Source organism: Carlito syrichta, unplaced genomic scaffold (assembly GCF_000164805.1).
Source record: "Carlito syrichta isolate Samal-C Ts95f unplaced genomic scaffold, Tarsius_syrichta-2.0.1 Scaffold309091, whole genome shotgun sequence".
NCBI classification, from domain to species: Eukaryota; Metazoa; Chordata; class Mammalia; order Primates; family Tarsiidae; genus Carlito; species Carlito syrichta.
Window position 1 is genome coordinate 669957 of NW_007253187.1, and position 25686 is coordinate 695642.

Sequence of the window (25686 nt, forward strand, 5' to 3'; positions counted from 1 at the left end):
AAATTCCTATTGTATTGCCTAGTGACATCTTGGTGATTCTAACCCTGTGCAGGCCTAGGCTAACTTGTGTGTTTACATTTTAGTCTTAATAAACAAATTTAAAAAGTAAAAAATGAAATATTTTAAAAATAGAAAAAGTAAAATATTTTGTATAGTTGTACAATGTTTTAAGCTAAGTGCTATTACAAATGAGTCAAAAAGTTAAAAAGTTAGAAAGTAAAAAAGTTATAGTAAGTTAAGGTTACTTTCTTACTAGAGAGAAATTTTAAAAAATAAACGTAGTGTAGCCTAAGTATACAGTGTTCACAAAGTCTACAGTAGTGGATAGTGTGTATAGTAATGTCTTGGGCCTTTATATTTACTCGCCACCACGCTCAGAGCAACTTCCAGTCCCACAAGCTCTATTTATGGTAAGCACCCTATACATTTGTACCATTTTTATCTTTTATACACATTTTTACTGTACCTTTTCTGTGTTCAGATACTTAGATACATACTTACCATTGTGTTAAAAACGCCTAGAGTACTCAGCACAGTAACATGCTATACAGGTTTGAAACCTAGAAGCGGTAAGTTATATCATACAGCCTACTACATACATGTATAGTAGGCTAGACCATCTAGGACTGTCAAAGTATGATGTTCCCACAAGAAGGAAATTGCCTAATGAAGCATTTCTCAGAAAGGATCCCTGTCATTAAGCAACATATAATTGTAAACCTGCATTCCCTATCCAACTGCTACACCCTCATATGGCTCTCCTTTTTCTTTTTTCTCTTAGTATTTATATCCTATAATTTCCTTATATTTACTGTTTGTTTGTATTCCCAAGCCTGCTCCATAGAAGGCAAGGGGGTTTTTTTTTGTCTGTTTTGTTCACAGATCTATCCCAAAGTCTCAGAATGGTGTCTGCATTTAGTAAGTCCCTATACACAGTTGTTGAATGAATGCATACTGAGCACCTACTAGGTACCAAGCACTCCACTAAGTATTTTAAACAAATTATTGCATTTAATTCTCATGGCAACTCTACAAGGAATTAAGTGGTATCCCAAATTTGCAGATGAAGAAATTGAGGCTAACAGAAGGCAAGTAACCTGCCTAAGGTTGCATAGTGAAGCTTAGATCTGATCTTGTCTAAAATTGCTTCAATAATTTAATACAATTTTGCAATTATCTTTTCTTATTTTTTTAAGTAACATTTAAAAAACTATAATAAAATATACTAAATGTTCACTGTGTTCTTTAGAGAAGAATTTAAACTAATTAATGTAGAAACAGTGATAGAACTGGGAGGAAAATCACTGTCTTGCAACCTCCGTGAAATCATGGATCTAGGTATTATCAATGATTGGTAAAATCACTTGAAAAGATGAATTTAAGCATGACATCATTTCAATCTCAGCATCATTTAATGTGGAATAAGATTATTATTGCAATTGTGATATGCACATCACTGCCTAGAAAGTATTCATGTCTTAAAAGAACTTAATTTGAACATAATCAATCCTCTAGCTCTAGTTACCAGTTAACTAGAGATATGGGAGATAAAAAAGCAAGACACTATGAAGAAGCAATCAGCAAAATATAATGTGGATCATTTTTCAAGAAAAATTGTTCCATCAGTGACAGCCCCATTCACTAAAAAAACGGTAGCGTACTTGGAAAGCTAAGGTGGAAGGATTGCCTGAGCCCAGTAGGTTGAGGCTGCACTGGCCATAAGCGTGCCATTGCACTCCAGCCTGGGCAACAGAGTGAGACTCCAACTCAAAAAAAAAAAAGGTATGTGTGTGGGAAAGGGCAGGCAGGCAGGAATGTTTGGAATGAAAATATAATAACTCAAAAGATATAACAACCATGTACACATGTGAACTTTGTTTAGATTCTGATTCAAAAAGAGATCCTTGAGGCAGGTAATCAAAGAACAGATATTAAGAGATTAGTTATTCTTATTAGGCATAATAAAGGCCTAATGGTTGTTTTTAATGTCCTTATCAGTTAGAAATTCATATTTAAGAATTTATAGGTGAAATAATGTGATATGTAGGATCTACTTTAAAATACTCTAGCCCAGGCAACCGCTTTTGGGTTCCTTCTCACTGTAGAACTTTTCTGTCCTCTCAATAAATCCTGCTTTAAAAAAAAAATACTCAGCTGGGCTCGGTGGCTCAGGCTGTAATCCAACGCTTTGGGAGGCTGAGGTGAGTGGATTGCCTGAGCCCGTGGGTTCGAGACCTGCCTGGGCAACTTGGCGAGACCTCATTTCTACAATAAATCAAAAATTAGCTGGGCAACGCATTGCGCGTCAGTAGTTCCAGCTACTTGGAGGACTGAGGCGGAAGGATCACTAGAGCCCAGCAGGTGGAGGCTGCAGTGGCCGGGAGCGGCCATTGCACTCCAGTCTGGGTGACAGAGTGAGATTTCAACTCAAAAAAAAAAAAAAAAAAGCTCTAGCCCTCCTTTCCCTCCCCCACAATAAAAAGGAATAGAGGAAATGAGAATGGCAAAAAGAGGATGAGCATGAGGTATATAAGTTATTATATTATTGTCTCTATTTTTGTGTATTTTTGAAAATTTCTGTAATAGTTTTTTAAAACTTCACTGTAGAAAACATAAAGTACAAAAAAAGAACAGTAAAAATATCCAGAATTCTACCTCTTTGAAAAATAAAACATTTTGATGAAAATAATGCATGCCTATATAAATGAATACTTAAAATAAAATTGGGATAATATATACACAGCTGCCTGTTCTCTTAATTTTATAAAATAAAGTATATACATAAAAAATATACAAGAGAAGCTTGTTAAATAATAAAGCAGAATATTAATGACTATAGTGTCCTAATGTGTATATAATTCATTTAACCAATCCATCATTATTGAAAATCGATTTCTAATTTATTGTTTTAAATAACCTTGAGACAAACATTCTATACATACAGCTTTATGTGAATCTGATTATTTCCTAATGAGAGATTCCTTGAAGTATAATTATGGTGTCAAAGTAGAATATGGTATATACTTTTAAAAAATTTTAAAATACAATGAACTCTTTCCATGGTATTATATAACCTTGTTATCAGTTTAAGTGCTTGAAGATTCATTTCATGTAATATGTCATGAGTTAAGCAATCCCCTACAATTTTTTTTTTTTTTTTTTGAGTTGGAGTCTCATTCTGTCGCCCAGACTGGAGTGCAGTGGCATGCTTCCAACCACCGCAGCCTTGACCTGCTGGGCTCCAGCGATTCTTCTGCCTCAGCCTTTCAAGTAGCTGGAACTACAGGCACACGCTACCACACCCGGCTAAGTTTTTGATTTATTGTAGAGATGAGGTCTTGCCAAGTTGCCCAGGTGGGTCTCAAACCCGTGGGCTCAGGCAATCCACTCACCTCAGCCTCCCAAAGTATGGGATACAGGCTGAGCCACCAAGCCCAGCAATCCCCTACTATTGAATGCTTACCATACTATTGTTTCACTACAATGTAGTGCTGTGGGAGTGCTTAGAGTTTCAAGGTATTGTTTCATGAAGGACCCTCAATTATATACAGATCCTTCTTATATTAATTCATTTCTTCAGAAAAATAAGAATCCCCCATACTTCTATCTTAGGATGTATAGGCCAGGCTGCCAGGATTCTGTGTGAGGGGGGTCAGGAGCCAGAGGTACCATAGCTCAACATGCTGTCTCCAGGAAATAAACCTTTAGTATCTGGCAGGGTAGGGAAAGAAGATCTGAGCATCTTATTATCTCCTAAAGGAGGTTGCAACCAATCCCATGTTTAGGCCCATCTGCATCCTTACTTTGAGATGCTTGATGCCTCCAATTCCTGAGACTTTCTGATGGTCTGTAGCAAGAACCAACCTGTTTCTGGGTTTTCACTGCTGCCACCTTAGGTTTCTACCTTTTCTAATTGGAATTTTTTTACCCTTTAATAAAATATAGGGGGACTACAGGAAGATGTGGCAGTAAAGATTTTTGTTCTATTAACTGTGTTTTTGGGTTCAAAACTATTTACATGTTTATTTGCCATACATATGTGTGCGCATGAGAGACAGAAAAAAAGGAAAAGCAAGAGCAAAAGCAAATTGTTCCTGTTCTTCCTCAATTTTATGCTGGGATGATAACCTTTATTTGTAAGACTATTTCACATATTAAGAATACTAAACCTCTTGTATGTACTGAAAATATATTTTTTCTACTAGGAAATCTTAACCATAGGACAGAGATAGGGGAAAACTGCTATTTGCACCATTAAGGCTTAATTAGAAGTCCTAACATTCTTGAGTTATATTGGTTCCAGAAATCTAAGGGACAAAAACAAAGGAACATTACACAGATAAAAACCCCAAGCCAAATAAAAAGAAAAACTTCAAAACTGCCATCCTTGTTTTAAATGTTTTGCTATGTCTTGAGTATTTGTATCCCCATAAAATTCATAGTTTGAAATGCTAACCCCCAAGAAGATGGTGTTAGGAGGTGGGGTCTTTGGGAGGTGATTAAGTCATGAGGGCAAGGCTCTCTTGAGTGGGATTATAACATTTTTAAAAAGAGGACTAATGGAGTTTGTTAGTCCCTTTCACCATGTTAGGTTACAGTTAAAGACTGTGAACTAGGAAGCAGGCTCTCTACCAAATCTATCAGCGTTTTGATTTAGGAATTCCCAGCCTTCAGGACTGTGAGATATACATTTCTGTTGTTTATAAACTACCCAGTTTATGGTATTTTGTTATAACAGCCTGGATGGGCTAAGACAGTTGTCAACTTGAGGTTTTATTCAGGGAAAAAAAGATAATCCTAAAGAAAGTACAAGGCATTTATCTGTATGGGATGTCAATCAGGTCTGCTATGTTTATTGACAATTTTTTGCTCCTGCCAGGATTGAAGAGTTCTTGCACAGATGTGAGGAGCAGGTTATATTCTATTCTGCTTCACATATCTACAAAATTGGCAGCTAAGTCGTGATACCAGAATTTTTGCTGTTAGTAGTGACAGTTGGTATGTAAGTAAGTAGTAGAGAAAAAACATCTTAATTTTCAAGTTATCAGGTTGAATTCATAGTGCTGGCACTTGGAAATCTTGCTTTGACTCATAAATGGAACTGATAAAAAAGCCCAAAACAGAGAATATGTATGAAATAATGTCATATGCTTTCTTCTAACAGTGTCTACATTATCAAAGAAAGGGGAAAAAGGAAAATATTGTCTATAATGATTTCTGTTCTAACCATATTTTATAACTAATTACTCATTTCAAAAAAAGAAGTCTGACATTTCATTTAGCATTACAAAACATAGCAAGTCGGAATGTTGTTCATCTTGTCTGTACCTGTTGGATTTGGACCGACAAACTGGACTATTTTTGACCAACAACAATAATTTCATATTATTCAACCTAACACAAAGTATTCCCAACCTTCAGGAGAAACGCTCTCAAATGGCAGGTAAATTCCTTCACACTAAGCAGGATTTCAAATGGTAGGTAAATTCCTCTATAATAAGACCACATACACATGTGCATACTTTTGCACAAAATATAAACCAGCGGGTGATCTCCTTGGTAAACACAAATGACTACATCACCATGTTACTGTCTTCAGTACTCATGAACTTGAAAAACCTTTCATTCAACTTTCTATTATTAACAGGAGTTTAAAAGAATGCAAGTTTCATATCTCTATTTCTTGAGAAGATGACAGGTTGGGTTAAAAAAGAGTAAAGGCAGGTTAATTAACTCTAATTAACATAGAGTTCAGGGCAAAACACATAGGGCTCCTGTCTGCCTTTACCATTTCCTTTTTACCTTTGTGAAGAAATTTGTTCCCTTCCTTTAATATCTTTTAGACATAAAAGACTGGAAAATTTTAAATATAAGATTTTTACAAAATGATTAAAAGAACCACTTTGCAGGAAATAAGGTTTGTCAAGTTTTAGGTTAACAAAGTAAATTCTTAGGGAAATACATTTTCCACTACATGAATAAAGCAGTTTTGTTTTTCCCACAGAACAATTCAACAACCAGGCCAGTCTTTAAAATTTTTCTTTGGAAAATATAATTACTGAATTTGAAGATTGAACAATACAGCTTCAAAAATTTACAGCAACACACACCACCTTATGATAAGGTTTCTGCTTTGCTCTAGCAGAAATCCTCTGAAGTCTCAATCCCCAGCATAATGTCTCCCAGATGTCTCAACTAGTTGCCATGCCAACTAAAGCAGCTTAAATTAAATGAGGGCCTGAAAAGGCACCTGCATCACTACAGGTCTGTTGCGCATTAAATAAAGCTCTCTTGACAGAGACTCAGAGGTGCCATTAACTTGAACAGTATCTATCTGATTATTGTTTCTGAGTAATTTAATGAGGGTCTCTAAACAAGAGTAAAAAACAGGGTGTTCTTTCCCTCTCCTGGTCTTTCTAATGGGACAGCCTCTCCAACAGCTGGTGCACCCACTGGGTCAATGACTTTACTATGCCCTTTTAAGTTAACACTGGATGAAGACAAACTACAGAACCAAAGTTAAGGCTTTCAGGAGAATATGAGATTAACCATTTCCCCTATTTAAACTCAACATTAAAAATATGATCATTAAAAACACTGTGCATGGTATGCCAACCTCAAAGTGTTTTGAACAGCCCTGTTATAAAATAAATTGCTACTGATTGCAGCAATTAGTTAAGTAGCTCCATGAAATATGGATTTCAAATGTACTAATTTGCTTTTTAAAAAAAAAAAGAATGAGACAAATGAACAATTACAGATGTATTGGGGTAGGAGAGGTAGTTCTGATGCTTTAGGTGCCCAAGAGAAGTAACAATGTCTCTATTGTTATAAAGAGTTATTTAAAAAAAAAATTAACATCTCAAGCATCTGTATTGCTTCCTCAAGTATTAGTCACTGGAGAATATCATCACTTAATAGAAACACAAACTTGGTTTAGAGAGGTTATGTTGTTTATGCGAGGTCACATTGCCATCGTAAAAACAGAAAGACTAACTTAGGTTTCCTGACTCCAAGACCAGTGCTCTCTCCATTTCCAAGCTGCTTCCCAAAGGAATTTGCCTTTACAAGTCTTTTTAGTGCAGTGTAACGCAATCATGGCTAACCAAAGCCTCAAACCCCTGGGCTCAAGTGATCCTTCCACCTCAGCTTCCTGAGTAGCTGGGATTACAGGTTGACTCACTATACCTGGCCCCAACTTTTTATTTTAATTTTATTTTTTATTTTTTGAGTTGGAGTCTCACTCTGTCACTCAGACTGGAGTACAGTGGCTGCTCCTGGCTACTGCAGCCTCGACCTGCTGGGCAGGCTCCGGTGATCCTTCTGCCTCAGCCTTCCAAGTAGTAGGAACTATAGGTGTGCACTACCACGCCCAGCTAATTTTTGATTTATTGTAGAGATGAGGTCTCGCCAATTGCCCAGGCAGGTCTCAAACCCGCCGGCTCAGGCAATCCACTCACCTCAGCCTCCCAAAGCACTGGGATTATAGGCTGAGCCACCAAACCTGGCTGGCCCCAACTTTTTAACCAAGTATCATCACCATATACAGATTACTGTGACACAAAATACTCATTGAATTACCTCAAATATTTATTCAAAATAGTTATTAAATTATTAAAAGCTGAATTGCTTTTCATTATGGACAATGAGAAGACAGAGAAAGGATGTTAACTTCTTTTTTGAAGCTACTATATGCCAATTTATGTCATCTCATTTAATCCTCATAACACCTATTTTATAACTACTGTATTTCTATTTAAGGGATGAGCACACTGAGGCTGGGAAAGGTTAAGCTGCTTGACACAGAGCTTGGATTCAAACCTAGGTTGTAATGACTCAGAAGTCTGACCCTTTCCATGAAATTATATTGCCTCAATTTGTTTACTATTAAGAGAGAAAATGAAATACATGAGACTGCCATTACTCAAATGTTGCAAAACTTGGGCTACAAGCTAAATCAGAAATTCAATATTGCATTACACAATGTACCTTTCAGAATTCCTCCCCTTGCCATGTGTTTTCTTTTTTTTTTTTTTGAGTCAGAGTCTCACTCTTTCGTCCAGGCTAGAGTGCAGTGGCACGCTACTCACGGCCACCGCAGTCTCGGACCTGCTGGGCTCAGGTGATCCTTCCACCTTAGCATTCCAAGTAGCTGGAACTATAGGTATGCGCCATCACGCCCGGCTAATTTTTTGATTTATTGTAGAGAAAATGTCTCACCATGTTGCCCAGGTTGGTTTGAACACACAAGCTCAGGCAATCCCCTCGCCTCCACCTCCCAAAGTGCTGGGATTATAGGCGCAAACCACCATGCCCGGCTGCCATGTGTTTTCAAATGGGAAGTCACTCTCTTTAATCTTCAACAAATTCTGCACAGCAGCACATACCAGACACCATTCTAGGTACTAGAAATGTGACAGTGTACAAGACAGCCCACCGCTCTTGCTGAGTAACTCAACAGCTTAACAAGGGAGACAGATAATTAAACAAGCAATTGCAATTTACTCAAAGATTACAACAGTGTTATAGCTGTTAATCTCATAAAAGCTCTGCTTTCAAATTGAATATGCCAGCCTTGCCATCAGAGCCAACAAGAATAAGAGGAACAAAGTAGCACAACCAAGATAAATTCTTCTAAAGAGAGAAATCTCTAAATTATTAGAATGGCTAAATTCTGACTACAGAGACCAAACATGTGAGAAACCATCAAGAAAAAAGCATTCTTCAGCTCCTACAAATTTCCAAATTAGATGTGCACACTAATTGGCAATTAATTTATACTGTATTATAAAAGCAATGACATACACCCACATTTGGTATTCTAAAATGTTGTACCTTAAAATTTTTTTTAAAACAACATGAAAAGTGATTAAAATAAAAGAAACAAACACTTATTGAGTGTTCGCTATGTGCCAGGCATTTCTTTAAGAACTTTATATGAATTATCTCAATGAATTCTTACAACACAAGAAGATTGTACTAAATAACTTTTCTTTTTTGTAGAGATGTAGTCTTGCTATATTGCCCATTAGGTCTCGCTACACTGTCTCGAAATCCTGGGTCTATGCAATCCTCCTGCCTCAGTCTCCCAAAATGCTGGATTACAGGCACAATTGGATTATAGCAGTGGCTCCTGTCCTTAATTTCTCTCTTTTTTAGTTTCAGTCTTTCTTTTGAAAGGAACTGAACCTAAAGACATATGAAGTAACTGCTCAAATCCATTCAAGTACTTTATCCTTGCATCTGAATTTTAATTTTAATTCTGTCACTGGTGGAACACAGCTGCAAATAAGAAATAATCCCACAGTTTGGAGAGGGATTATCTCAGTTTGCTGTAAAGTTTTTTGGTTTTTTTTGTTTGGTTTTGCTTTGTTTTTTGAGTCAGAGCCTCACTCTGTCGCCCAGGCTGGAGTGCAATGGTATAATCATGGCCACCGTGGCTTCCACCTGCTGGGCTCAGGTGATCCTTCTGCTTTAGCCTTCCAAGTAGCTGGAATCACAGGTGCGCACCACCATACTCAGCTAATTTTTTTTATTTACTGTAGAGATGAGGTCTTGCCAAGTTGCCCAGGCTGGTCTCGAACCCCTGGGTTCAGGCAGTCCTCTCACTTTGGCCTCCAAAAGTGCTGGGATTACAGACATGAGCCACTGTGACTGGCCTAAAAGTATTTTTGAGTCTACTATGTACCACTTTTAGCATAGGTAAGCTCATTTAATCCTCATAACAATTTGGCCTATTCCCACATAATAAATCTAGACTGCTGGTGAAGAAATGTCCTGTTGACAGGTCAAATATGATACCCTTTTGGTCAATAACTAAAAAAATACAAAGGTTAAAAAAAATCAAGAGGCAAGTTTTTCTAACCCACTCTCTGGCTCTTTCCACCTCCTGAGTATTCACTTCCTTTGTCTTATTCCTTTTGCCCTCTTTAGTCAAATTACAAAAATAATTTTGACAATTCAAGAAACATTTTCCCTTTAGCTATGAATTATATATTCTTAAATAGCTTCATATCCCCTATTATTATTATTTTTTTTTTGAGTTGGAGTCTCACTCCATCACCCATGCTGGAGAGCAGTGGCACACTCATGGCCACCCCAGCGTTGACCTGCTGGGCTCTGATGACCCTTCTGACTCAGTCTTCCAAGTAGCTGGAACTACAGGCGCATGCTACCATGCCCAGCTAACTTTTTATTTATTGTAGAGACAAGGTCTCACCAAGTTGCCCGGGCTGGTCTCAACCCCCGGTTTCAGGAAATCCACTCACCTTGGTCTCCCAAAGTGCTAGGATTACAGGCTGAGCCACTGAGCCTGGCCTCCCCTATTATTTTTTTTTAACGTGGATAAGAAGAACTAAGAAATTTTGTGTGTGTGTGTGTGTGTGTGTGTGTGTGTGTGTATAAAAGAGACAAGGGACCCTGGATACTTTTTTTGTGTGGAAGGGTAGAAGGGATAGACTAGTGGCCCTTGACAGGAAAATGAAAACAAAAAACAAAAAAAACCCCAAAATCTAAGTTAGAGATTGCTGGAAATATAGGAAAGGCCTTTGATAGGAAGTCAAAGTTGAAAATATAAGTTTGGGAATAATGAGAGATGGTAAAAAAAGAATTAACAATTTCTACTTTCTACTAACTGAAATATGCCACAGATGAGGCATTGATTTTGCTTTTTGTTACAGTCTTTCTTTGCACAATAGTTTATTCTTTAAAAAAAGTATGGATCTGTCATCATTAATGGGTTATAAATTCAATCTCAACAACATGACAGTCCTTAGAATAATACAATCAGTTTTAACAGCTGAATTGTTAGTGCATAGTGCCCAAATATAACAAGCAGGACATCCTGCTAGACTCCCACAAAGTTTACTGAGGAAGAATATGTTTTCATGGAGGACAGAATTTGAGGCAGGAAAAAGCAAGAAATAAATCTTATGAAGATCAAGAAAATGAGGTAGGAACAAGTTGGAGATACCAGAAAGGGAGAGAACAAAGAGGGGTGTTTAGATTTAAAAACAGGTTTGCATAATTCTCTCTGATGCAAAAAGGATTATGGACAAGATGACTAGGGAAATTAATATCTAGAGCCAACAACCAACTACACCTCAATGATAAGCCTCCCTTGACCTCTTGCTCCAATTAAAAGCAATCTGTACTATGATCAATATTTGTCTAACACCACCTCTATGATGCTGCATCTATTTTAGGAAGTAATTTAAGACTGCATGATAATCAGCTTCACACTAGAAATTCTGACTATCCCGACTGTCAAAGGTAATTCTGCAAAGAAAGCTACACAATCACCACAGAAACAAATGCTGACATCAAATCCTTACCTTCAATTATAAATAAGATGATTGAGTACTTTTCTGTTTCTAGGAAGTCATGATTACCCAAGCAGTCTCAGAGGCTGCAGGACTGGTGCCAACAGCATCTTTGTTTAACCATCATCATTAGCATCAATAAATACTGACTGGGTACTAAGTAGGTGTAGAGAGCATGCTAACTCAATGACAAGACAGAGAAAAAAGATGGATGAATGCAAGGCAACAGTCAAAAGGTTAAAAAAAGACTGACGTTAACATGTAAGAATCAAAGAGAGAGGACAAGGAGGAGCAAAAAAGATTTTAACGTACATAGATACAGAAGCTTGACCGAAAAAGAAAAACAGCAATGTTTACTGCAATTTATGTTATGCATAGAGCTTTAAATTTATTCTGCCTCACCTACTCCTAATTACTCTATAAGAAGTATGAGCTATTATGATACCCATTAAACAAATAAGCAAAGAGGTTTCAGAGGTAAAGAAACTAGTCAAAGGGCATAGTTAGTACGCAGCAGAGGTGTCACGAGATCCCAGTCCTTATTCTTGTACTATGTCCTTCAAAAGATGAAGAAAATCTTAAATGTATAAAACCACAGAAAGAGGCCACACGTGGTGGCTCATGATTGTAATCCCAGCACTTTGGGAGGCTGAGGTGAGAGGACTGCCTGAGCCCAGGGGTTTGAGACCAGCCTGGACAACTTGGCAAGACCTCATCTCTACAATAAAAAAATTAGCTGGGTGTGGTGGCGCGTGCCTGTGGTTCCAGTTGCTTGGAAGGCTGAGGTGGAAGAATTGCCTAAACCCAGCAGGTTGAGGCTGTGGTGGCCGTGAGTGTGCCACTGCACTCCAACCTGGGCAACAGAGTAAGACTCCAACTAAAAAAAAAAAAAAAAAAGTATAAAGCCACAGAAAGAGGTTAGAACAAAACAGTGCTATTTCAGAAGGGTGAATGCCTGGAAATACATTTTTTAAAATGAAGAGGTAAATAGATTCAGCAGTGAGAGGCATGTGTTGTAAACTTTGGAATCAAAAGGACCAGGGTTAGAATCTTGACTCTGCCACTTATTAGCTTGATAGTATTAGGCAAGTTAAATTACTTCTTTGAGTCTGTTTCCGCATTTATAAAATAGGCACAAAGATACCTACTACACAAGGTTACTGCCAGGGTTTAGATGTATAGATTCAGAATCACAGAGAGAGCAGGGATTAGGTGGTAGTGGCTATCATCATCATCATTAAAGGAGAGAGGAAGAGTTCTGAGTTTTGAAAACAACAATATGCCAGGTGGTGTGCCAAATGTCCTACAAATGTTAATTCATTTATTCGTTGCAATAGCCCTGTAAGGAAGAACATCATCTCCATTATCATTGAGAAAACGGAGGCTCAGAGAAGAGTATTGAGTAACTTTTTCAAGGTAAAAAAGCTAGTAAGTGGGGGAGTGGGGTGGAAATCAGAATTTGAACTCAGGGCTTCATGATATCAAAGTCCATGGCCTTTTTCAAAATGACTATTTTTTATTTCTTTTATTCCTTCCCAACATTCCTCCCCAGGGAAAAAAGCCAAAGAATATAAGTTAAAAATAAATGGCAACCACTCAAAAAAGTTCCAAGCCATTGCGATCTCAAAAGGAAAGATTAGGTAATGTCAAAAGGGTATCACCACTGAAGGAAGAGGCAAACCGTATTCATTTTTTTATTAGTGCAGTTCCATGCAGGTTTTTTGGCACCCAAAACCAGTTTGTCCACGACAGTCATATTTCTTAGAGTTCACTCACATGAGGACAAGAAGCCTTTTCTTACTTCAAGAAAAATTTTCTACAGGACCTATTACTTTTCAGAAATACAGCTGATTTTGGACAGATGGAAACTCAAGGGAATAATTAAAAGTACTAATCTCTGTGAGACCTCTGAGGACCTCCACACTAGAGGAATTTCCGGTTTTGGTAAAGGGTTTCTAGTAACCCACAGAGTTTCCTAGTCTTGAGCTCAGAGTGGTAAAAATTAGCTATCAGATTAATATTCCACACATTCCCCTCAACACACACAAAAAACCCAAAACTTTGCTTACTCAAGCAAATATTTTCTTTGGGAAAAAAAATACTTCAACCTGACCCTATTTTCTACCATTTGCTTCTCTTGCCATCTCTAAGTAATGTATCAGTAAAAGACTGCCAATAAAACATGTAATTATTAAGCCCACTGCCAACTGTACAATTCAGTATTCTTAATATTTAGTAACGGCATGAATAGAGTATGCAGAGAGCAAAGTAATATATGTTGTACATAAATAAGTTGTACTCTGGCTACACTACAGATCTGTGCTAGTGTGCTACAGGTGTATTAAGTTTCCTGAGGTACTGCTCTCAAATAAATTGAGTTGATAGCAGGAGACTCAGCTGGTCTATGACGTGTCTAAAAGCAACCCCGATTCCTCATATCCTCCAATTAAGGCAAGTCTGATATATTTAGTGGTTTCTGAAACCTCTAGGTCTTTACATAACACATGCCCCCTAGTATCTAGCAACCTTAAAAAAAATAGAAATAAAGTCAGAACAGTGGGACATGACAAAAAAGATCAAATAAATACAGTCCCTTGAGTCGCTCTAAACTCTCACACCTGAATTAAATATGTCAAGAGGCTAATAATCAGAAGGTTAAACAGTTAAGGAGAATGATAATGGGGTTATGAGGCTTTTCAGAAGCTCAAATTAAGTGTGGCTTTGTTGTTATTCAACATTACCCTCTAATAGTTGGGAGCTCTGGCAGCATTTCATTCCCACAAGCTGGGAAGTTTTAGAGATATATTTATTTTTTAATGATGAGGTGAAAAGACTAGATTCAAGCTTTAGATTTTTTTTTTGCTTCACCTGGAACACAGGTGTTTCAAAGAGCTAATGTGAATACGTCGTTCCACCTAGTGACTCTCTTCAAAGCAGAGGGGTAAAAAATTCCAACTGTGAGTTGGAACTTTAAACAGCTGTCTAAAACAATCTCAGGATTTGCATACATTAAAGTCTATGTAATCTTTATGCAGTCAAGAAGGGCTTTTAAAGGAGATGTGATTTTTACTACAGGGCCTAGGAAAGGGGATAGTTCTTGGGACCTCAGGCTGAAGGAGGAAATTATAAAACCAATTCATTACATAGCATTTAGAGTTAATAAGAACTGGAGGAATTTATAAACTACTATGAATACTACTGACAAGATTTTGTGCAAATATGTCATCATGAAGCACAGTTAAAAAAAAGTTGTTCATATGTGCAAAACGTGGTGATACTGTCTTATGGAAAAAACAAAACAAAACACACACACAAACTATCAGGTTCAGAAACTTTCACCATACAATGTTCAGAACTATAGCAGGCTGGCTTCCCTGCTCAACTGAAGCCTGAGAACATATATAATGTTCTATGTGCAATGAGCTACTGATGTTTTATGAAAAACTTTTAATGATGTGCTAAAAACTTTCAGATAAGCCGGGCTCGGTGACTCAGCCTGTAATCCCGCGCCTTGGGAGGCTAAGGTGAGTGGATTGCCTGAGCCCACAGGTTCGAGACCTGCCTGGGCAACTTGGTGAGACCTCATATCAAAAAATTAGCAAGGTGTGATAGCGCACACCTGTAATTCCAGATACTTGGAAGGCTGAAGTGGAAGGATTGCCGGAGCCCAGCAGGTCGAGGCTGGGTGGCCGGGAGCGGCCACTGCACTCCAGTCTGGGCGACAGAGTGAGACTCCAACTCAAAAAAATAAAAATAAAAACTTTCAGATAGCAAAATATAGGCATCAAACTGGTTTAGCTGGATTGGGAGAAGAAAATGGGGAACATGTAGTATCAAATTATTTCCTACAAAATGAACATAGACAGAAAGCTTTGAAAACCCAGTTGAAATCCCTAAACATTCTTTACTGACTTCAGATAATAGAAATTTGATCATTGTTTCTTCATTTCATATTGGGCAGGAACTAATGCTAAGTCAAATAATAAAAAAGAAAATTTACAATATTAAATATTTATCAAGTAGGCCCTACAATCATTTCTAAAAGTTTTCATCTTGTGCACATGTTGAAACAAGTATGAGTCAGGTGACTTTTCCAAAGGACACAGTAAATTCTTGGTTTAATAAACTGTAATATGTAGATATCCAAGCCTGGCCCTCAAGCCATGGATTCTCTTATATGACAAGTACAAAAATGACAGTTAAAACATACTTAAGTACTTTAAGCACTAACATGCTTAGGCACATTAAGCACTAATTCTGAAATTGTGCTGTTCTTGATTGAAAGGAGAAAATTCTACAATAAATATGTGAGACTTAATAAAATCTTTCCCCACATTTTTCTTCTTCCAAAATCAGTGCACAGGGAAAGAAACATACCAGATTAGATCTCATATATAAAACTATTTATTTGAAATAACCGTGAGGGCATTAAACAGTATATGGATAATGACAATGTGGTTTGCAGATACTGTTGATTTCAAACAACGATTTCCACATGAAAGAAAAACAGCAATGTGTCACAGAGAAAATTGTGTTCTCTTGTAACAAAATGGTCAGCCCTAAATCTCATCATCATCTTTGTAACAAAAACCATGAGTGCCTTTGCAACTAGAAAAAAATCGGTGTGTGCTTCAATTAGAATCACTGACCTTTTCTGAAGCATGGCTGTGCTTCTCTATAGAAATCAATGGAATAAAGGTCATGTTGTTAAAATGTTTGAAAACGACAATCTCTTTCCCAGGCAAAGGCAAATTCCTTTTCTTTTTTAAAGTAACTAATTTATTGTACAGAATGTCAAAAATTAAAACACCTCAACGGTAATTTAAAACTGACTTAAAAAATTAACACTGGGGAGTGGGGAGGAGGGCTGGAAAGCTGTCGTTCTGTATACTCTGTTAAGCCCAGAAGGTCTGTCAGATGAGTCCTTGTCACTAAGGCTATAACCACGTATGAAATAAAACAAGAGCATTCTAGAGAAAATGATGATATTTCAAACTTCAGCTGTCTTCTTCACAAGTGCTCTGGAAAAAGCAAGTTCTGTGTCTGTCAAATGTAGATAGTAGAAACTGGTGATTAATCTTCCACCATCATAACCCTCCAAAGCAAATGCACATATACACAAACCCAGGGATTAAGAGCTGAGGAACAGAGGCTGAAATGACTGGAATAGTCATCATTTTTCTGAATATAAAGAAAGATATTCAAAAGAGGAGCTTCTACATGATTAGGAACATTTTATTGCTCCAATTTTTTCATTCTTGACAAGAAAGGGCAAATTCTTCAATGACCTCCTAAAGCATCCAGAGGGTAAAGAATGTACATATCAGTAATATAAAATACATAATGCTTCACTGTCAATACAATGAATATTAACACTTTCTCCAAAATACAACAAGTTCTCAAATCAGACCAACTGAACGTTTCCATAACAGGTCTGAAAAACCTACTTCCATGTCCAGGCAATTTGGTTTCAAATGTCCTTCTGCCCAATAAAATTTGAGAGTATTTACTCCAGTCTCATCTATTGTAAAGCTGTACGAATGATGTCATTAAAACCTGATAGCAGACTGTTATGAGTGGTATAAACAACCACAAAAGCAATCTGGAGAGAGGGTAAATCATCATATCAATCTACAGTGCCAACCATCATCAGTGTAGCCCATTTTTGCTGTAGATCTTAAAAGACAAAGTTATTAAAAGAACAGTTTTGAAGGACAGAAAAGATTAAAAATAAATGGAGAAAAATCTAGAAGACGAATCTAGGAGCAATATATTAGAGAGTCTGTTTCTGAGTACTTTTTATTTTTATTTTTATTTTTTTGAGTTGGAGTCTCACTCTGTCGCCCAGATTGGAGTGCAGTGGCCGCTCCCGGCCACCGCAGCCTCGACCTGCTGGGCTCCGGCGATCCTTCCGCCTCAGCCTTTCGAGTAGCCGGAATTACAGGCATGCACCACCATGCCCGTCTGATTTTTTGATTTATTGTAGAGATGAAGTCTCGCTGCCCAGGCGGGTCTCGAACCTGCGGGCTCAGGCAATCCACTCACCTCAGCCTCCCAAAGGCGCGGGATTACAGGCTGAGCCACCGAGCCCCGCCTGAGTACTTTTTATGGGAATTGAGAAGAGATTAAATAAAATGGAGGTCCATTTAAAAGATCTGCCTCCTCTGTCTAGATATATGATCCGTCATAGTACAGATTATTCACAGTACCTACTTTCTACATTCATTTACAGAATGAATATTATGCATTCAGATGTGTTTCACATTGTTGGCATTGTTTCATTGTTATTTAATTAGAAGAGCTATGCAAAAAGAGGAATCAGACACAGCTTAAAATTTTGTGGAAAATAAGACTACAACTGGAAATACTGAAAATATATTTATCCTACTAATATGTAACTGCTCTTGTATACATTGATATAAGAAGCACTACTGAATATGTTTTATTCTATGAAAATTATAAGTTACAGATAAGTTCTCTTTTTTGGGAAGGTGGGTAGTGGAGGAGAGAAGGAGGTCAAGGCCGTTTTTTATCTGTAAGGGAATTTGGTCAGTATCTCTACTGTAAAATTATTTACTCTGGTATTATAATTAGTTGAAAATTGACTATCATCTCTATTAAACCATAAACTCCTTAAAGGTAATGGCAATGGCTATTACATTTTATATTACCTGCTGGCACATCTTTGCTGAGGGTAAAGTTAGAAAACTAGGTCATAAAATAAACAGAAAGTTTCATGAAAAACTATCTGGGAAGGTGCCAAGCATTGTTCTGTTCTCCTTTCACAATAGTCACTGCCCCTCAGTCCCAAGAGTCCGGACTTTGTTAAAGTGTTTTTTTTAAGTTGTGGTAAAATAACATAAAATGTACCTTCTAAATGATTTTTAAGTGTACAGTTCAGTGATATTATGTTGCTGACACTGGTCTTGAATGTTGTGCAACCCTCATCATTCTCCATTTCCAGAGCATTTTCATTATCCTAAACAGAAACTTCTTTTTATGTTTTAAAAGTATTCTTCTGAGTCTATTTTGAAAGCACTCTTTTGGCTGGGTGTGGTGGCTCATGATTGTAATCCTAGCACTTTGGGAGGCTGAGGCAAGAGAATCTCTTGAGTCCAGGAGTTCGAGACCAGCCTAGGCAACATCTTCTCTAATAAAAATAAAAAATTAGCCAGGTACGGTGGCACATACCTGTAGTCCCAGTTACTTGGAAGGCAGAGGCGGTAGGATCACCTGAACTGGGAAGGCCGAGGCTGCAGCAGCTATGATCGTGCCACAGCCTTCTTGCCTGGGTGACAGAGTGATACCTTGAGTCAAAAAAATTAAAAAATAAAAGCACATTTCTGTTATTTCTCATTACAAAAATCTTTCAATGGGCTCTCCAAGCCTACTGAATAAAGACCAATTTCCTTAGTTTGACATTCAAAGTCTTCTATGACTTGACTGGAACTAGCATATTTTCTTATTATTTGTGTATGCTAAACTCTAGCTACCTAGGTGATCTACTGTTTCCTAATTTTCCTGATACTTACTCTCTCCACTTGGAATATCTAGGCTCTTCAGTGTTACCCGTCCAAATCCTTCTCATCCGTCGATGCTTGTCTGGAATGTCTTTTCTTCTATAAAGACTCATTTTTTTTCCTCTGAAGTAATCTCTCCTTCTTTTAAAGTCTCACACCACCTGTCTATATTCTTTTGGTACATTCTACCATAAATGACAGTTACTCCTTTACATTTTATCTCTTCCCCCTTAGACTGTATTCTCCTTGAGAGAAAGCATTAAGAGACAGCAAAGCACAGTGAGTAAAGAGCACTCCTGGCCCTTTGGACTATACAACACGGGTTCAAATCACAGCTCTATCATTTTTTTAATTAACTTTTTTTTTTTTAAGAGACAGAGTCTCAGTCTGTCACCTATGCTGGAGTACAGTGCTGCAATCATTGCTCACTGCAGCCTCAACCTCCTGGGCTCAAGTGATCCTCCTGTCTCTGCCTCCTGAGTAGCTGTAAACATATAGGAAATTCCTACAATATGGGAATCCTCAAAGCTCCCAGGATGTAAATTTCCAGTCCTGATGGTACCACTGTTGCAGAAAGACTACACATACATGCACATATATGCTTATTGTTTCCACTGTTCTTAGCTCCCCACTCACTCCTAAGATTCCCTGAGGGTTGGTTATAGAGCTGTTTCAAAGCACCAGAAACTAACTGGCCAAAACTAAAACTGAAACTTAGGATTCCTCACCATCTTTATGACAAGGAGATTCTGGTTTAAACACAAGCCAAACCTATCATCCAAAAAGGGACACTTCTGAGAATGAATGAAACTTAATAATAATTATGCTAGAACATTAAGTAAAAACCACAGCTGTCCCGACAAACTGAGACATGGTCAACTCTACTACACTTCTCATTTCCACTGGTTTAGGATGTAACTACTTCTAGCACAGACCTGCACTACCCATATTCTTCTTCACAAAATGCTAAGATTATGCTTCAAGTTAAAAATAAGCTTTTCCCAAAGCAAACCAAATTTTTATTTCCAACCCAGTAGGCATCTAGCGCTTTCTGGGAAGGGGCCTGTTTATGTGCATTGTGCAGCATCCGGAATTCTGACTGAAGCATAATAAATACCATTTTCTAATCAAGGAAAAATTAGAACTGGTTTCTCTTGGATTAAATTTCAGTAGGCTCAAAGTAATTAAGTACCAAACTGTTTTCATACAGACTTCCAAATAGAAACTGAAAGTACAAAATGAAAAATGTAATCTTTTAGAGTTAAAATATCAGCTCAGAAAAAGTACATAATCTATAGTAGAATTTATTGCTCCTTTCATCCTGACTTGTGCTACATCTGTTGAACCTTGTAGGCAGATTTGTAAATAGTTACCATCTAGACATTGTCTTTTTTTTTTTTTATTTAGCTGCTTAAAGGACTCATCTAAAGATGCATGGTATTGCAAAACTCATGCTAAGTTTTGGTGGACACCGATGTAATAATTTTATTAGCTTTAGTCTCTTTTGGAATATACATATGATTAACTGTATGACACTATATGCTGAAACGTTAACTGTACATTGGATTACATGAAAGTGCTCACATAAATCAGATTTCCTAAAACGATATCAACTACCCAATTAAGTTTTAAACCACTGGCCGGTCTAAAATGTTTGTCTATTAAAACTTGAATATGTGATATAACATCCCAATTTTTTAAATCTTAGAAAAAGCAAAATGGTGTGGTACAGTATATTCTGTGGATGATTAAGATTCCTTCTCTTATTATTTAATATAAATATATATTTGTCTTTATGTACTGACTCCTTCAAACAAATATTAAAACATTCGTTAAAGCCGGGCTTGGTGGCTCAGCCTGTAATCCTGCGCCTTTGGGAGGCTGAGGTGAGTGGACTGCCTGAGCCCGTGGGTTCAAGACCCGCCTGGGCAACTTGGCGAGACCTCATCTCTACAATAAACCAAAAACTAGCTGGGTTTGGTAGCGCGCGCCTGTAGTTCCAGCTACTTGGAAGGCTGAGGCGGAAGGATCGCCGGAGCCCAGCAGGTCGAGGCTGTGTTGGCCGGGAGCGGCCACTGCACTCCAGTCTGGGAAACAGAGTAAGACTCCAACTCAAAAAACAAAACAAAACAAAAAACATTCGTTAGATGTATAGCAATATACAAAGAAACTGCCTACAATGAGCCTCATATAAACCTCAAAAACAGTTTCTTAAAAAACATTATTCCCTGATCATACATTTAAAATTCAAAATATTACCTACTTTAAAATCTGCAGAGACAACAATCTTCCAAATTAAAAGTCTAATACCATATGTGTCCCATATTTTTGAGATACCACAGAGGGAGCTGCTGACATACACAGATAATATAATATGTTAAATTCATATAGTAACTTGAGGTCCAATTAATCTTTATTATTTTTGTGTTTTAGGTAATTTTTTTATTTTTCAGGGAAAAAAATGAGAAGAAAACTAAGGAAATTATTTGTATTAAAATCACAGGACATAGAAAACTTTCCATTTAGAATATTTTAAAAACTACTAAGGAATTTCTTACGTTTTCATTTAACAGTTGTCCTACAAAAAAACTTTTTAGCATCCTGTACTCCAAACTAAATCATTCCTTCTTAAAGAGTCTTTATAATCCTGTGGCAGTTATAGGTATGATTCCTTTTTATGTTAAAAGGATTCAGTTTTTTCCAAATGACACCACTACTGGAAAACATCTTTTTTTCTGTGCATGATTCTACAGCCAAAAACTGTAAGACAGAAAATATAGACTATTGAGGGTTGGGTTGGGTTTGAAAGATTTTTTTCCCCCATCTGTAGCCAGCTAATTACTGTGAGAGTAATATATCAACTTTTTAACCCAAAGCTAAAAAATTAGTGATATGATGAGATGAAATAAAGTAACATTTAAGTAAATGACGTTCCAGAGGGGTCCATGAATATTTTATGACAAAGGCTCTTTACCTGAATATCTGTGAGCAATTTTGGGGAGAAGAATTTCATAGAAACATTCCAAATAATGAATAATGAATGAAACAGCTACTAAATTACCTATGCCACTCATGGTTTTTCTTTTTTTTTGAATTGGAGTCTCACTCACTCCAGACTGGAGGGCAGTGGCCGATCCCGGCCACCGCAGCTTCGACCTGCTGGGCTCCGGCGATCCTTCCGCCTCAGCCTTCCAAGTAGCTGGAACTACAGGCGTGCGCTACCACACCCAGCTAATTTTTGATTTATTGTAGAGATGAGGTCTCGCCAAGTTGCCCAGGTGGGTCTCGAACCCGTGGGCTCAGGCAATCCACTCACCTCAGCCTCCCAAAGGTGCGGGATTACAGGGTGAGCCACTGAGCCCGGCTACCACTCATGGTTTTAAACCATAACTATGCTTTTTTCTCTGGTCTATAAGCATCTGAAATAATCATGTATAATGGATCTCCCAGACTCAATTAAATTATGGCCAATCATAATAAGTGACTGAGAACTTCTACCTTATGGAATCACAAGCGGGGTTTTTAAAGGAATGACAAATTGAAGTACACAAAATTAATGCCTGATATAAACAAGATGTGTTTCAAGTATAAGAAAGAAAATAGATAAAATGAGTTAGCTAAGTGTTCAGTGAACTTAAATAAATTTGGCACTTATTTAATATACCCATAATTACTAATTATCTTACACGAAAACATTCTTTCCCCACAGATGGCCTATAAACAGTAAAGGGTTAACACAGCAGACATATGCTGTCCAAATGCTGCACATTCCAAAAGTCTTCAGGGCTGGCCTCTGACAGGCTCCCAGGAAATAACCTTTGAGCACTGTGATATCCACCTAATAACAGTGTCTAAGTAACCTGAGGCTTTGGTCATGCCAGATAGTTTATCCTAATAATATGATTTATAATGAACACCTGTTTTTGTTTGCCCGGAGTCTTGGGCTATGCTGTATTAGTTTGACCTCTGGCGAGGGAGGGGGGAAAGAAGAGCTGGAGCTGGAAAGCTAAGATCAGTTACATGGGTGCTCCATGCCAATGTGGCTAAACCACAAAAAAAACCCAGACCACCAAAGCTTGGGTGAGCTTCCCTCTTTGGCAACATCTGCCCATGTTGTCATATGTCATTGCTAGAGGAACAATTGCTAGAACATTGCTGTGCAACTCCTTTGGGAACCTCATGCCAGGTCCTGTGAGTAGTTTTCCTCTGCGGATTTTAATTTGTATCTTTTTGCTATAAAAAACCGTAGCCATGAGACTAACAGCTCTTCTAAGTCCTGTGAGTCCTAGTGAATCACTGAATCCGAGGGTGGTCTTGGGAACCCCTGACACAACCTATAATACAGGAAAATTCATATTTAATAAAGAGAATTTCTTTTAATTTTAAGGTTTGGTTTCAGTAACTTTATTTCCAAAGACACAGAAACAGTACTATACACTGATAGAAATGCTTTCTAGTAAGTGGACTTCCTTCCCACCAGCTAAATAGGATAAAGAGGGTGGGTTCTGGCCAGGTATAGGAAAGTATTTCTGATGAATGAAACAAGTGTTGACCTACTCCCACCATCTCCTATCTTTTTTTCAATGAGGAATGAGGTAATCTTCAGTAAGTCTATGAAACAGGATCATCAACGCCTTCTCATTTGCTACTATTAATATACAATCGAGGAGAAAAAAACTTTCTTAGTTCTTCTACCCTTAGGTTAATTTTGTATTTTTTAAAAAAGGGTGGGTCAGAACCACATGTTCTCAGCTATACAAAAACACCTTGTCAGCCAGGAACCAGTCAAGGGACAGTCTTTTCTTTTGAATGTGCAGGGATGCAACACCCCAAGTCCAATGAGTTAACCCTTTACTGTACAAAAGAATTGATTCCATAAAGGATTTGTGGATTAAAATAGCATCAAGGATTATCAAGGATTATAGCTGTCTCTCAGTATCAGAGAATAATTGGTCCCAGGACCCCTGAAGGATACAAAATGCCTCAGTTACCTTATATAAAATGGTATAGTATTTGCATATAACCTACACAAAGCCTCCTACGGGTGCTTCAAATCAACCCTGCTTATAATATCTAACACAATGTGAATAGTTGTTATATTTTAAAATTTATATATTTTAAAATTGTTGTATTGTTATTTTTTACTTTTTTCCCCAAAAAAGTTTTCAAGCCATGCATGTACAACCTGCAGATATGGAGGGTTGACTGTACAGCATTCAAGAGTTTTTGGTTTATCAGATCAACACAATCCAGCAGTGTTGATTAGTGACAATTCTATCACTGTATAAGGTTTCTCAACTCCCTAGCCAGATTAGTTGTTCTCTTTCTCTTTGGGAAGCTCTTAATTGTTTCCAGTTTCTAAGGAAATTATCAAAGATAGCTGTCTGGTCTGGAATTACTTACCAGCTGTGTAAGAATGAGATTTTCATTTACCTCACTGCTGAATCAGAAAAAGTATCTCACTATCATATTGGTTTCCATTCTAAGTCATAGGCCTAAAGTGTTAATAAAAAGCCTAAACTTTGAATAAACTACACTATCATGAGCTCACCAAATTCAATGACCTAGGATTCCCTGTCTTTTACTTAAAGCTTTACCAAGTTAAATGCAGAATGGAAACTGATGACACTCTTGCCTAGGAATGCTAGATGGGCTAACCTATGTCTCATTTTTTTTCAAGCACAGCCCCAGAAGCTATTATCATGCATTATTTTACAGTTCATTATTACTCATAATGCCTAACATACATGAACAGGAGCAACAGGAGAATGACAAAACCTCTGTCCTGAAAGAATACCATAGGTAGGTGCTGAAAGCAAGACTATATAGTCAGAATGCCTAGAAGCAAACCTTAATCCCAGCACTTACTAGCTCTGTGAGCTTGGCCAAGTTTCTTACTTTTGTGCCTCTATTTCTCTTCTGTAAAATGGAAATAATCACAATACCTTCCATAAAAGATTGTTATAGGGATTAAATGAACTCATATGTGTAAAGAACTTAGAATTGTGCCTGGCAGCTGATAAAAACTAAGTAAGTAATGGCTATTACATCAGTATCACCACTACCACCCATCATTATCCTAAGGAACATAAGTCAGTTAACTTACATTAGCTATATAATTTTTATCTTACCACAAGTGTTATAAGAAAGGGCCATATTATTCTCTCAAATGACAGGCAGTGTTATATAATGACAGGCAAGAGCACTTTCCTGGATTCTACTACAACACAGCTACCTCTCTGGTTTCATGTGCAAAATGGGGATGGTAATAATCTCTCTCATAGAGCTGTGTGGGGATTAAACAGGATATCTGTTCAGAGATCCAGTTCTGAGCATCATCACACAGGACATATTAATACTGAACTCTGCCAGATACTTGGGATTTCAAAATTACCTGGTTCCAGATACTCAATCACTTCTGCAAGGATGCGACCTAATATATTCCAAGGCATGAACCCCAAAAGGTGCTAGAAGAAAAAATTAATTTTAAAAATGTCCCCTTCTTTCACATTCCCTGGTTAGGATACATTTCTTCAAAATAGTCAATGTGTGGAGGTTGGAGTATGTCAAGGGCAGAGAGTACCTGAGAAAAGGAAAAAAAAAAAGAAGACAAATTTAGAGAACTAAAAAGGAAACAAAATTCAACATAAATGCAAGTAAATACTATTAACTCTTAAATGACTTAAAGCTTAGTAATAATTGCTCACTGAAATTAACTGAATTTATCAGTCAAGAAACATAGTTCTGAACATTAAGATGGGTTTGTAAAGTTACTATCTAAAAGACAATTCTACATACAAAATGAGAGAGACAATTGAATTACACCACACACTACCTGCAAGAAG

The 25686-nt window shown here is 37.4% G+C and overlaps 1 protein-coding gene across 3 annotated transcripts in view; it reads right to left on the bottom strand.

The window, feature by feature from the left end:
- NLK (nemo like kinase) overlaps positions 1-25686 on the bottom strand; it is a 165575-nt gene that overhangs the window by 43871 nt on the left and 96018 nt on the right. For all 3 annotated transcript variants that reach the window (XR_002482452.1, XM_008066724.2, XM_008066723.2), the window contains exon 3: positions 25369-25424. Coding sequence is in view for 2 of the 3 variants with exons in the window: in XM_008066724.2 (XP_008064915.1) it covers positions 25369-25424 (56 nt within the window). In the remaining variant the exon portion in view is untranslated. The remainder of the gene's footprint in view (positions 1-25368; positions 25425-25686) is intronic.